The sequence below is a fragment of the Rhipicephalus microplus genome, chromosome 4 (genome assembly GCF_043290135.1).
Source record: "Rhipicephalus microplus isolate Deutch F79 chromosome 4, USDA_Rmic, whole genome shotgun sequence".
Lineage (NCBI taxonomy): Eukaryota > Metazoa > Arthropoda > Arachnida > Ixodida > Ixodidae > Rhipicephalus > Rhipicephalus microplus.
Window position 1 is genome coordinate 73,457,697 of NC_134703.1, and position 14,589 is coordinate 73,472,285.

The 14,589-nt window shown below is 46.4% G+C and overlaps 1 protein-coding gene across 2 annotated transcripts in view; it reads right to left on the reverse strand.

Moving 5' to 3' along the window:
- The window catches only part of Ciao1 (cytosolic iron-sulfur assembly component 1), a 32,393-nt gene extending 18,005 nt beyond the window's left edge, over positions 1–14,388 (reverse strand). Inside the window, exons 1-2 of one of the 2 annotated variants that reach the window (XM_037423121.2) lie at positions 14,144–14,388; positions 5,229–5,495 (exon numbers count right to left, since the gene is read on the reverse strand). In XM_037423121.2, the coding sequence (XP_037279018.2) occupies positions 5,229–5,495; positions 14,144–14,285 (409 nt within the window). In that variant the 5' untranslated portion in view covers positions 14,286–14,388. The remainder of the gene's footprint in view (positions 1–5,228; positions 5,496–14,143) is intronic. The other variant, XM_037423122.2, reaches the window with a different exon arrangement.
- Positions 14,389–14,589: the final 201 nt, after the last annotated feature.

The following is a 14,589-nucleotide window of genomic DNA, read 5'->3' on the forward strand; positions in this document are numbered from 1 at the left end:
GAGCCATCTTTTGTGCTGCATTTTGAGCAGCAAGCCGCCTTGAGGAGTCCCTCTTCTCTTTTGTATCATCGCGATCCAACTGGAAATTCCTTCGCGTATAATACTCATCAGCTAGCTCAGCAGCTTTGTCAATGTCTGTTCCCTTCATTCTGTCCTGAAGCCAGAGTCTGGCATCTTCAGGCAACACACGATAGAATTGCTCGAGGGCCACACAATCAATCACCCTGTCGTGGTTACCGTAAGCATCCGCACTTCTAAGCCATTCTTTCAAATTAGACTTAAGCTGGTACACGAACTCTGTGCATGATTCACTGCCCCTTTTTGCTTGCCGAAATCGCTGCCGAAATGCCTCGGCAGACAAGCGGTACTTACGAAGGAGGGCCGCCTTGACCTTAGCGTAGTCGTCAGAGTCTTCTTTAGACAACCGTGCGATTACTTCCGCGGCCTCTCCCGGAATGACTGACAGAAGCTTCTGGGACCAGACACCCTCATTTATCCCAATTTTCTCGCACGTGCGCTCAAAGTTCACTAAAAAAAGCGCGATGTCTCCACCCGTCCTAAACGGCAGAATCAAATCTTGGATTTTCTGTCTTGGCATTTCGTCTGCCACGGATAGCGAACTAGACTGCGCCGATGTTATGCGAAGTTGCTCAAGTTCCAGCTCTTTCATTCTAAGAGCATGTTGACGCTCTTCTCGCCTTTTTCGCTCCTCAGCCTCCTCGCCTTCGCGTTTTCGACGCTCCTCAGCCTCCTCGCGTTCGCGTTTTTGACGCTCCTCAGCCTCCTCGCGTTCGCGTTTTTGACGCTCCTCAGCCTCCCGCTGTTTTTCTTTAATTGTCTCCATAGCCTCTTCCACCTCCTCTTCAGTTATTCCTTCCGCTCTCATGACATCAAGAATATTTCCCTTGCGGCTCGTCCTAGCAACAGAAACACCCAGCTGCTCACAAACATCGAGAAGGTCCCTCACTCTGAGCTTCTCCATTGTGTACCGCAACTCGTGCACGTTCCTTTCTGAAATAGCTTTGTCTCAGAAGCTATATTCTTCGACGTGAAGCAAGTCGAGAACCAGCCAAGCACTAGCCACCTAAAGATCTAAAAGAACATACTTGGCTACTCTGTGCTAACAGGGTCTGACGACAAAAGACGAACGTCAGGCACTCACCCAACTAGAGCGGGTGACTTCGGCCATCTGGTCGTTGCCGTCGAGTGGTGTCGTGGGTGTCCTCGGGCCTGCCAAGATCCGCTCCAACTTTCCAGCCGTAGAAGTCGGCGTAGCGGGTCCCAGGGCAGCAAAACGTTGAGGACAGGGGTAGCGTATCCCACCGCTGCCACCACTGTTAGGAATTTTGCTCTGTCACGACGGTAGCGGTTGCGGAGAGCGGCGAGCCGTCGAGCGGACTTCGCTGAAGCCTTAGCCCGAAGGTGAAACAGGGAGGCAATCCGTTTGAAAAACAGCAACAAAATAGCGTTTACTGAAGCAGGTTGTCGTTTTACAGAGCCGGCCAGCACGACAACGTCGGCTGGGGCAAAATCTTCTAACATGGGGCCGGCTCGGCCTTAAATAGCGTCCTTGGTCCATTCTTTCGGATCAGTTCTCGGGCTCGGAGGGGGAGATGTAGCCATACCCGGAACTGCAAAGTGGCCCGGCGGAGGAAACGACGTTATTTCCGGACTGCACGGTTCTCCTGCACAGAGGGCGGCGCTGGGAGGGGGGGGGGAGACAGTTCGTCGAAACAGGGCTCGATCTCGTGAGACGTGCTGCCGAACGAGGAACCTGTCGGTGGCACAACACTACGTACGAGCTGTGCAACATTTTCAACGCCGATGAGGCAGCGCTATTCTATAAGCCGATGAGGCAGCGTTTTTGCGATGAGGCAGCATTTTCAATGCCGATGAGACAGCGCTGTTCTATAAGGCTCTGCCTGACAAAACAATCGCATTTAAGGGGGACGCATGCGTCGGTGGAAAGTGAAGTAAAGAGCACATGACAGTTCCTCTAGCTGCTAACATGACCGGCACAGAGTGGCTGCCGCAGCTGGTGATCGGGAAGGCTGCGAAGCCAAGATGTTTTAAGAATATTAAGCAGCTGCCTGTCGACTACCGGTTCAAAAAAAAAGGCTTAGATGACTGCCGAACTCTTTCAAGTCTGGCTGTGTCAGCTCGCCCACCGCTTTGCGGCCAAGGCTCGGAAAGGTGTTGTTCGTGCCAGACAACTGTAGTGCGCGCACGAAGGTGTCTGGGCTCGAGAACATTGAGCTGCTATTCCTGCCTTCGAACACAATGACTTCCCTGCAGCCGATGGACCAGGAAATCATACAGTTCATGAAAAGCCGCTATCGACGGCAGGTACTCGAGCGGATGTTGCTCTGCATAAAGTCAGGCAAGCAGTACAAAGTAAGCCTGCTAAGCGCTATCCACATGCTGACATACGTGTGGAACAACACACTGCCTGAAGTAGTCGCAAACTACTTTAGGCATTGCGGCTTCGTGCACAACACTGCTGATCCAGGTGTGGTGGCCGATGAAGAAACCGGCGGAGAGCAAGGTGGCTGCTATGTGAACATTATGCCAGCTGATGTACCCCTGGGCGATTACTTCACAATTGACAGCGATGTTGCCGTGGCCGGCACAGTGAACGACAGCGATATTGTCGCCGAAGTCTTGGACAGCGAAAGGGAATTGGTTGACGAGGACGTAAGTGATGCTGACGAGCATCCATGCCACACAATGACGGAGGCTGCACATGCCTTGGCCATTTGGAGGACATATGCATGCTTTCCTCGAACAGTGTGCACGGACTTAGCCACCTGTAGGAAATTCGCAAAATTGTAACTTCGTCGCACATTACGTCTGTGAAGCAAACTGCGATCACATACTTTTTTTAAGAAATAGAAGTCTGATGGTGTAGGAGACATTTTTCAAGTGTTTTTTTCATACTCACGATAATTCGTACTCAGTTAATTCAGACATTCTCTCCAGTCCCGCGAAGTCCGAATTAACAGGGTTTCGCTGTACACACTGTATTGCCCAGATCTGATGAGTCACAGCACAACAATGATCACGAGGACCTGCTCACTCACTGCTTTTGTGTGAGCAGTATGTAGGCCGGACAAGCTCGCTTATAACAGTAGTCAGCTCTCACATACCAAATAAAGATACGCTTTACCACTTTTGACTACACTGGCCGTTCTGTAACTGCTTGCTTTCAATATGCCATCCACATTTTGCAAGTCATCTTCAGACATATGCAGCAATTCAACTAGGCCTACAAATACTTATACATTTTTCTATGAGACAGGGCAGCTGAAACAGGGCCTTTCCCATGTTCCAACTAAGCATAAGGGCACTGCTGGGCTCCCCAACATGTTATTGAACACCTTTCGTCTTAGCAAGCAGATAACTGCATTGGGCAGTGGTGGCTCAGTGAGCACGCACCGTTACCTGGCAACAACAAGATAAAGCAACGAAATTGCTCTCTGCTCACAAGGCATAGCTTGGCATGCGATGTTTTTATAGGTTTCCTTACGAAAATTTGAAATCTGGCCAGTTTCCTTCAGGTGTCATCAAACAGAATCACATCGCTACAGATTCGCATCAACATGACTCACTCATATGTCAATGAATATGATTTGATTGTTATGTGTTAACATTAAAGGGACCACTCGCTGGAATGTGATTTTGTGATACTGTTGCAATTCGCAAGAATATGCATAAGTTCAACGCATATCACTGAGAGAAACTGATAACTGATACTTTAGCATAGCAATAGCGTAAACTGGTGTCACTTATTATAATCACAAAATTGCTAGTCTCTGGTCAGCTGCATTGTCTGCCACTACGCAAAACGGTGACTGTAGCCAAACGAAGTGATAGCGAGAAGTGGCATAGCCCATCAGAATAGCCATGATTGACAATAGTGATTGACTGCTTGTCATGATTGACAATGATGCATTGTCTTGATTATCTATACAAGAGTAAAAGCTTGGCCGAGTTGATTTTGATTCATGATGGTGTACAATGCAGCATGTCAATATAGAAAAAAAAGGGACAGAGTAGAAAAATATCCTTGATTTCAAAATTTATCTTTATTTTGCAGAAAAGTAAATTATATACGCTAAGAGAACTACATGTGCAAGCCTAATAAAGATATCATCAAGTCAGAGCACTTTTAGCATGTGTACACGATTGCACAACAACCCGGTCAAATGATCATACTCGAACTGTGACACTGCAACTGTCACGACTGTTTGTTACCGCTTGGCTGGGTTATGGAAAAACAAAGAGCATGTGCTAAAAAAGATTTAATTTGACAATGTTTTAAAAATTTTTGCGGCACATACGCATTTCTTTCTTTCAGCAAAATAAAGATAATTTGAAGGCCGGTGCTTTTTTTCTACTCTGTTCCTTTGTTCATATGTTTGGCACCGTGCTACAGTGAGGTCCGCATTTTTGGATAGATCCAAAATAATGCGATAAACACTCACCAGTAACATTTTTGACAATTCGAATTTATCCGATAAGTTGCCATTTTAAAAGGGCATTTTCAAAACTGACGATTATCCCTTGATGGTAGCGCACCTCCATGAGCTGCAGCAACTTCGAAAAGTATGCACACGTGTATTACAAAAAGCCGTAAGGTTGTGATCCAAACAAACGTAGGTGTTTTGTATTCAAGTATTTGTTCTTGTATAAATATACATATGTGTTAGCCCATTCAAACTTTCCAGGCATTTAAAACATGCTTAGTGTGTTCGCATGTATTGGTGTTCAGATATAATTTCAACTAAGATTTCAGAGTAATAATAATAATAATAATGTGTACTTCATTTTTCATCAGGATCATGAGGAAGCTGGCACAAGAAGCTGAAAAGCAGCTTGACCATCTGCTGCCCCTCTCAGCAGTACACTTAGGCCAGTCTGTGGCAGTGCACATCAACATCCTTATTAGCAGGGTAAACGAGCAGGCAGTGAGGAAAAAAATGAAAGGATAGAAAAACAGGGCTTTCAGCAACAATGCACCGCATGTCATTGGAAATGAAATTAATAGGAAGAAATTGCACCAACTGCTAATGCAATAATTAAACACTGAATTTTGGAGAATTGGAGGTTAACAACAAGTAAACTCTGGAAAACACCCCCTGAATAAAAAAAATCTCAGAAAACCCGTAGCCCTAGTTATACAGTCTCTCAGACCACTTGTGACTGCAGTCAGTTATCCAATAACTCACCGTCCCATATCCAGACAGTCTTGTCTCGGCCGCACGTGGCCAGGTGGCGTCCCGAGGGGGACCATGCGACAGCCTTCACTTCACTCTCGTGTCCCTCCAGAGTGGCCACACTTTCCCATGTGCGCGATTCCTCATCGATCCGCCATATACAAACAGTGCCGTCAAAGCTGGCCGAGGCGAGGCGGCTGCCGCACGGAGACCACGCTACGCAGCGCACGGTCCTCTTGTGTCCGTCCAGCAACATGGCTTTACATATCCACTCTCCACCTACACATGCGTAGAACAGTAATGAGCAATTGACACTGGACCAGACGATGGCTGCGACAGCTTTAGTGCCCGACCCAAGATTCCCTGGTTATGGCTGTGTTGGCATTGACAAGAGCAACAGCATTTCTGGCTAAAAGCAGTAACAACAAACAATTCAACATAATGGTAAAATATAGGCGATTCAGCAGTCATTTACAATAATTATATAATTAAGATAGCAATGCTAAACCAGTTCCACATATCCTGCTTGAAATCATTGCATCTACCACGGAATGATAACTTGGTGTTATGCCTGAGGGCACTGTATTATACATAATAACCTCATAATGTTATCAATCTGTAGTTTTTTTTTTAGCTTTCATCCTGAAACTTTCTTGATTATGACTGCTGCTTTGTCATATAGCTTGCAATTTTAAAAATGATGGTGAATTCCTAGCCCAAAGGGGGAATGATCCTTGCTTCCACAATGACAGGTGCTATGTTATATTGCGAATATATCGCAATGAAGCCCACTACATTATGTAAATAGTTACAACACTAACTGGCTATTTGCGATGATCGCTTCAAGTGCTACATACGAGCCCATAACTGAAACGTGTAACAAGTCTCTCATAAAAATGCGTCAGTTATTTGTCCTAGTTGGATCGCGAAATCGTTGCATACTGTCACATTCAACAGTATGTAGGACGTGACAAGCCGTGGTAGTTAAGAGGCTAAAGAAATGTAATATTTCTGCGCTTACAGCGTCGTAGTTTTAGTGTCTCGGCGGCCGCGCCTTTATTACGACACAGGGTGTTTAGTATCCTCTGACAAATTATCATTTAAGTTTATTTTGTAGCAGATAACCTAAACCAATAAAAATTAGTGCCACGTGCCCTGAGACACACAAGGCTGAGTCACAGCAGAGCTGCTGGGCACGCTTGGCTATAGTTTCGCTATACTATACTAGAAATTGCTATTCCTTTTTTTTTAATATTTTTTGTACATGTTTCTTCCTATCTCTTTTTCTTTTATGCCGTTTTAACTTTTTTATTTCCTCTCTCTGAAGCCGTCCTCTCCCCTTTCTTTTCTTTCTTTCTATTTTTTTCCCTATCTCTTTTCCTCTGTACTAAATATCGTGCTCATAAGTTATCGCATTCCATGCCAGACAAATCGGCGCATGTGTTCTGGGAACAAAGACGAGGACAATGATGAAGAGAAAAAAATGGCAGTGGCTTAGCTCAGCTATGCCAGGATATACGTAGCGTTATCAAAGGTTCAGCTGATTATTCTTAGCTTTCCAGATATCATGCTTACAGCTGTTCCAATGACACACACAATATACGTATTATGCGGCACATGTATATTTACTTTGCCGGACAACTACTTCGGGATGGGATGAGTTAAGCTTCTCCGCTCCACTGCACCGTTGAGAAGCATTTGCACTCTCCTTCTCCATGGCTATACCACAGTGGCAAACGCCAGTCAGAGGCGCTATCAAGCGGCTCCAGCGAAGTGTCAGATGGCGACTGCACAGGGAAGGCGCGCGCGTCGGCGTCCATATGTCTACCAAGGCTATGACGGCACTCCTCTGGAAAGCACACACCGGCGACGGCGAGTCGCGCGCGGCCGCGGCCGAGTGCGAGGGAGGTGCCGGCTCCGGTGCGTGACACCACTGATCGACTGCGCAGCGTACCATTCGGGATTCGCTCGCAGGATTTCAAGCTGGACGGTTGTGCCCTCGCGATCTCCGACATCAGCGTAGCTCCCGCCGACTGGTTCGCCCTCCGCGGTCTCCTGACGCCGTGCAGCTCTCGCATTGTGGCACCCCGCCCTTGGACTGCTTCGACCGGATCCCCACTTTCCTATCTCCTTCTTTTTCTCTCGCTTGGCTATCTTCTTCTCCGTCTTATTTCCTTCTATTCTCTTTATCCCTCCCTTCCCCCCACCCCTATAAGGCACTGCGCCGTGTCGCCTGAAGGCAGACAGAAATTAGGGGCCTTTTTCCTCTTCATTCTAACCACTACTACCACCACCACCATTCCTTCCTCCGTGGCGCATGATGATGATGATGATGATGATGAATAAAGGCCTCCCCTTTGAATCGGGGTGACGGCATGCGCCATCTAGCCTACCTTAATAGTTCGAGTTTAAATTCTGTCCCTCAACTCGGATGTCTTTTTAATTTTGCCCAGCCGCTACTCTTGGCTGGGATGTTATTTTATCGACTTCTCTGCTTTTCCTCCACCAATACTCCAGCCGCTGCTTAGTAATACCTACTGCTGACCAGTTAATGCTTCCATCAACCGCGAAGCCCAGCGCCTCAGGAAGTGTGACCTTCCCCCCATTTCTATCCGGCTGAATCTTTTGACATTCCATGACTATGTGGTCGATTGTTTCTTTATTTATGCCACATCCAACACATGTCTCATCCTGTGACGAATATTTGCTCCTGTAAGTTAGAGTTCTCAAGCAGCCAGCCCGCGCCTCAAAGAGCAACGCACTACCTTTATTGTTGTCATAAAAGTTCTCTTTCCGGATCTCTTGTTTGCTTGCCTTGTAGATTCCCAGCGATCCCTTCTTTTCCATCCTCTCTTTCCACATGAGCGTCTCTGTTTCCCTCACTTGTTTTTTAACTGGCCCCCTTTGCTTATTTGCCGCGGTCAAGTTATATTTAGTCGCCAGCTTTCGCGTCCTCTTCCGCCATTTGGTGTCCACACTTTTCAGGTACAGGTATCTGTGCACTCTGGCTGCCCAGTTCTTCTCATCTAAATGTCTAAGTCGCTCCTCAAACCGTATTTTACTTTGTGCTTCCCTCGCCTCAAATGAAGCCCAACCCATATTGTACAGCCTCGTTTGTAGTCTTACTGTGAGCTCCCAGAGCTAACCTGCCGACTGCCTTTTGGTTAACCTCCAGCCCCGACAGGGTATCTGACTTTAAGCATAATACGGCATTAGAGAATGTGAGCGCCGGCACCATTACCCCTTTCCAGATGCCTCGTACTACCTCGTACTTATTGTGTCCCCAAAGTGCTCTATGTTTCATTACTGCTGCATTTCGTCTCCCTTTCAGTTTGAGGTGTTCTTCATGAGCATTCAGGTAGCCTTTTCCTTCATTAAGCCAGATCCCCAAGTATTTGTACTTATTTACTAATGGTATGGCTTCCTGTTGTATCCTTATTGGTGCTACATGAGCTTCCTCGTTGAACACCATGACTCCAGATTTCTGTGGGTTAAAATGTAGGCCTAGGTACGTTGCCTCATCACCACAAATGTCAGCCAGTTTTTGAAGTTCTTCTGCATTATCCGCCAGCAGCACTATATCGTCTGCGTACATCAATCCCGGAATCCGTTGCTCCACTAACACTCCATTGCTTCGGTGTGACAAATCAAAGCCCAATGCACTCTCCTCTAGTCGTCTTTCCATTCCTCTAATGTACAGTGTGAACAGCAATGGCGAAAGAGGGCACCCCTGTTTTAAACCTCTTCGGATGTACACGGGCTCTGTGTATGTACGCCCTTCCCATGTAATGTGTGCCTTGTTACCCTCATATATTGCCCTTAGCAGCCCTACAAATTCCGACCCAATCCCCTCCTCTTCCAGTATATGCCACAGCAGTCCCCTGTCCACGTTGTCATAGGCACCCTTTATGTCCAGAAACAGTAGCCATGTTGGTCTGCCCTGTGCTGCCGAAATTTCGATGGTCTGGGTTATGACGAAAAGATTGTCTTCCAAGCGTCGACCCGGCCTAAATCCATTTTGCAGTTCCCCTAAAATACCGTTACTTTCAACCCACTTCAACAACTCGGCTTTGATGGCTTGTATAGCTAATCTATAGAGCACTGACGTGACTGTAATCGGCCTGTAAGAGCTCGCCTTGTCCCTTTCTCCCTTGCCTTCGTAGATCAAACTCATTCTACTTTCGCGCCAGTGCGCAGGAATCCTCTTAGATTTTATAGCGCGCTCGATGGCTCCATACAAGTGCGCCTGTCCCGCTGGTCCCAAATGGTTGATAATCTCTATCGGGATTCCATCCGGTCCTGTTGCCGTACTTTTGGGAACACTGTGTTCTGCCTTTTTCCAGTCCAAAAATTCGATATTAAATTTTTCATCTGCCACTCTATTTGCCACCTGTGTCCAGTTAGCCGACCTCTCGCGTGCTTGGCCGAAAGTATTTCCTATGACTCCATGTAGGTATTCTAATGCGCTGTCCCCCAGGATAACGTTGCCGTCCCCGTCCTGTATATGAGTCTGCATCTCTTTAGTCGTCGTTCCCAATGCTTTTAAATGGTTCCAGAGTTTTCGGGGGGCGCTCTTATCCTTCTTACGTATGTCTGATACCCATTTCTCACTCGCAGCTTTAATTTTCGCTTGTACTAGTTTGTGCACCTCAAATTTCTTTTCTCGGTACCGGCTCCACCGTAACTGCACCTCATCATCCTGATATCCCATTTGCTTTGCTTTTCTGTGCAGTCTAGAGGCCCGTCGTCGCTCTTCAATAGCCAGTTTAATTTCCTTGTCCCACCAGGTTCGTGGTTTCCGTTTACCCCTCCAGCGGTTTTTTTTCCTTAGTTTGTTTATTTCCTTTTGTATACAACTAACAACCTCGTCATATTCCCACACCTTTGTTGGCTGTGCTTCTAATTCTCTTTCGATGCTATTGACGATGTCTGCTATCTGCTTTTCGCTTACTTTCGGGAGCCCAACCTCCTGTGTTTTCTTTCTAGCCCCCCCACAGTCAAATTTCAGGATAATACGCCTGTGGTCGCTGCCCAGACTGTTTTCTCCTTCTTCATCTATCGTCATTTGGTTCAACCGCTCGTACGTGTGTTCTGAGACCAGGCCGTAGCATATGCAAGACTGTCTACTGCCGCTTTGCCACGTTATCTGCCCGTCGCATTTATGTTCCCGGTTAACTATTACCAGTTGCTGTTCTTACCACATATCGATAACCATTGCACCATTATAGTCTGTATATCCATCCAGATCCTCAATGTGGGCATTTAAATCTCCTACCAATATCACCTCGCCAGATTCTTTAAATTTTTTTATGTCCTTCCTGAGGCAGTCCACCCACTCTTTATTTTGTTCTCTGGCATCATTCCCAGCGCATCGAATTGCGCAGCGCATCGAAATTCGCGCATCGCAGCGCATCGAAATTCACATGGATGGATGGATGGATATGGCTGTACCCTTTAGATCGGGCGGTGGCTAGCGCCACCAAGCCGTAATACCTAATGAACCAAAAACTATATTTTTTTTTTAAAAAGTGAGTTTGAGGATTCGTACTTTGCAGTGAAGAGTTTAATTTTCACTCGTGCCTCGACTTTAGCCACCAATCAGATAACCTCCTTCTAGTTAAGTCTACCCGCTTAAAGTCTATTTTGCCCTCCTGGTCCCTAAATCCCAGTGCTTTGAAAAACGCAGCGCCATCATCCTGAACTATAGGGTGAAGCCCTTTACAGAACATTATCAAGTGTTCGGCAGTTTCTTCTTCCTCTCCACACGCACTGCATACTGTGTCTACCCCTTCGTATTTGGCCCGATATGTCTTGGTTCGCAGTACTCCCGTCCGGGCCTCAAACAGTAGAGAACTACCCCGAGTATTATCATAGATCCTTTCCCTGGCAATTTCCTGCTTAAAGGTTCGATAGGTCTCTAGTGCGGACTTCTTAATCATGCCCATTCTCCACATGTCAGTCTCAGTTTCCTTCACTTTCTTCTTAACCGACAGTTCTTTTTGGTTTGGCCACCTGCTGTTTTCTAAGTATTTACCAGTCAACTTCCTGGTTCGCTTCCTCCATTTCGTATCGACATTCTTTAAGTATAAGTAGCTGAAAACCTTCCTAGCCCAACGCTCTTCCCCCATTTCTCTCAATCGTTTCTCAAATTTTATCTTGCTGCTAGCTTCCCTGCCCTCAAATGATGTCCATCCCATATCACCTTGTACTCCCTGATTTGGTGTATTCCCGTGAGCTCCTAAAGCAAGCCTACCTATTCCCCGTTGCTTAATTTCTAATCTTGCTTGAACTTCTGATCTCATGCACAAGACCGCATTGCCGAACGCCAGCCCAGGAACCATGACCCCTTTCCATATTCCTCTCACAACATCATACCTATTGTAATTCCACAGGGCCCTATTTTTCATGACTGCTGCATTCCTGTTACCTTTAGTCGTCACGGATATTTCGTGTTCCCTCAGATACTCGGTCCCATTGCTTATCCATACGCCCAGATATTTGTATTTATGTGTAATCTCTAGCGTGACCTCCTGTATTCTAAGCTCACTACCTTCGTTGTCATTGAAAATCATGACTGCTGATTTTTCCTTACTGAATCTAAAATCTAACCTATCTCCCTCATTACCGCAGATGTCCATCAATCTCTGCAAATCTTCCTTGTTGTTGGCCATTAGCACTATATCATCTGCGTACATTAATGCTGGTAGTGCCTGATCAATAAGTTTTCCTTGTTTGACTAAAGAGAGGTTGAAGCCCAGTCCACTTCCCTCTAATTTGGCCTGTAATCCTTGTAGGTACATCGTGAATAATAAGGGTGACAGGGGGCACCCCTGCCTAAGCCCCCGTTTTACCTCTGCAGGCTTGGATACCTGTTTTTCCCACTTTATAACTACCTTGTTACCTTTATAGATACCCTTTAAAAGATTAGTGACTACATGTTCCACGCCTAGTGTGTCCAGAATTCCCCACAATTCCTCTTGAACCACGCTATCATACGCTCCCTTGATATCCAAAAATGCTAGCCACAGAGGCCTGTGTTCCTTTTCTGCTATTTCGATGCACTGCGTCAGTGAGAACAGATTGTCTTCCAACCTCCTGTGTTTCCGAAACCCATTCTGCAGTTCCCCCAGCACCCCCTCATCATCTATCCACGCCTGCAGTCTTTCCTTTATAATCTGCATCGCCAGCCTGTAGACCACTGATGTCACTGTTATAGGACGGTAGTTGTTTATGTCAGCTTTGTCCCCCTTTCCTTTATAGATCATGCTCATCCTGCTAAGTTTCCATCCATCGGGAACTTCACCATCGATTATTATTGTGCTCACTGACTTTCTCAAAGCCTGCTTAGACTTCGGACCTAATGTCTTTATCAGCCTAATTGGAATGCCATCTGGGCCTGTTGATGTACTACTAGGGACCCTTTTCTCAGCCCTTTCCCACTCTTGTTGTGAAAATGGAGCCATTGCACCACTTGATTCGTCCTTGTCTATTGTGGTGCATAAAGTACTTTGTTGAAATTTTTCTGTCACCCTTGTTCTTATATATTCAATAGCTTCGTCCCCTTCTAGCCTAGTACCTTGGGCTGTAGTTATAAAACTCTGCTCTAGACTCGTCTCATTTCTTAGGGAGTTTAGATGGTTCCAAAATTTCGCAGTTGCCTCTCTATCTTTTTTATGTACTTCTGCCAGCCACTGAGCTCCCTTCCTTCTAATCTTTTCATTGATCAGAAGGGATGCATCCCTTCTACAGCTTAGAAAGGTTGCCCATTTTCTTTCAACTTCATCTGTCGGTTCACCCCGCTGCTTAGCATGTCTGTGTTCCCTAGAGGCTTCCTGACGTTTTGCTATGGCTCTCTTAACTTCCTCATCCCACCAACTTTTGGGTTTGTGTCTTCTTTTCCGGGGTGACTTCTCACGCGTCTTAGCAAGCTCTAACTCAAAGAGTCTAATTAGATTCGTGTATGTCCACACTGTCTTATTATCCTCCGTGATTACTTTCTCAATTTGTTCAGTGGCTATTTCAATTTGCCTTTCTGAATAAAAATTTTCCTGTAGTTGCTCATCTTGTCTCCTTCCCACTTTCACTGCTCTTCCAAAACTTAGCTTGATACGTTTGTGATCGCTACCAAGACTTCTGGAGCCACCTTCATCTATGTGCATTCCCCTGAGCTTATCATACATCCTATGTGACATCAGTGCATAATCTATCGTCGACTGAAGCCTTCCTACCTCCCATGTTATTTGCCCTTCGCACTTCTCGGTACTGTTGCAAATGATGAAATCAAGCCTTTCACACATATCCATGATCATTTTGCCTGTCGGGTCGGTATACCCATCTATATCTTCTATGTGCGCATTCATGTCTCCTAGTATAACTATCTCGCCCTCTCTTCCTAACTCCTGAATGTCCTTTGATATACACTCTACCATTGCCTGGTTTTCCTCTCTGGCCTTTGCTCCCGTCCACAAGTACACGAAACCAAGGAGTGTCATTTGACCTGCCACTTTCCCTTTTAGTCATAAATGTTCCTTGCACTCCTGCTTGACCCTTTGCCAGTCTGTACTTTTATGAATGAATGCCCCGCATCGACAGCGCATCGAATTGCGCGCCACCCGCGGCGAGCCGCGCGCGGCGGCGGCGGAGTATCATTGCGCATGCGAAGACCAGCGCCACGCGAAATAGGCTCAGCGAGGCCAGTGCAGCTAACGCTACACCGAAAAGCTCGAGCGTAACCGCTCTGCTGGAAACGGCGCTAACATAGCCGCAACGCCAAGCAGAACCAACCTTGTCGCGCAGTTGCATCTGATTCGGTTTGTGTAGTTCTTAAGCGTCTCATATTACCACCAAGATCATGACACGTTGATAGCTTGACATCGATCTCAAATGACCAGAGATAGCAGTGAACCAAGAATCTACAGATGCCCCACCTTCGAGCGCCCAGAGACGAGTGCTTTTGTCGCCTCCGCAACTGGCCAACACGGTTCCCGCAGGATTCCACGCGACACACCACACACGGTCTTTATGTCCTTTAAGTTCGGACACCAATGTCATTTTCATCTCGTCCGCCATATCGATGCAACAATGACGAGAATATTCAAGAACATCGCATCATTTCTCACCATAACCACAGCATGCTCACGATTGTCAACTGACTTAGTGGGCGGCACAAAAGTTGACCAGACTTGGCCGTTTGGCTTACAATTTGACTTTTAATATTTACCAATCATTTAGTTTTAATAGCTCAAAAACTCAATAAAAATGCCGTGATGCGCCTACTTGAATTACTACTGCAGCGTAATAAGTCTAGAATTCATATTTTAACAGTTGACGTTGCTTTCATTGCGCAACACTAAAAGGTGACGCCAGCATCAAG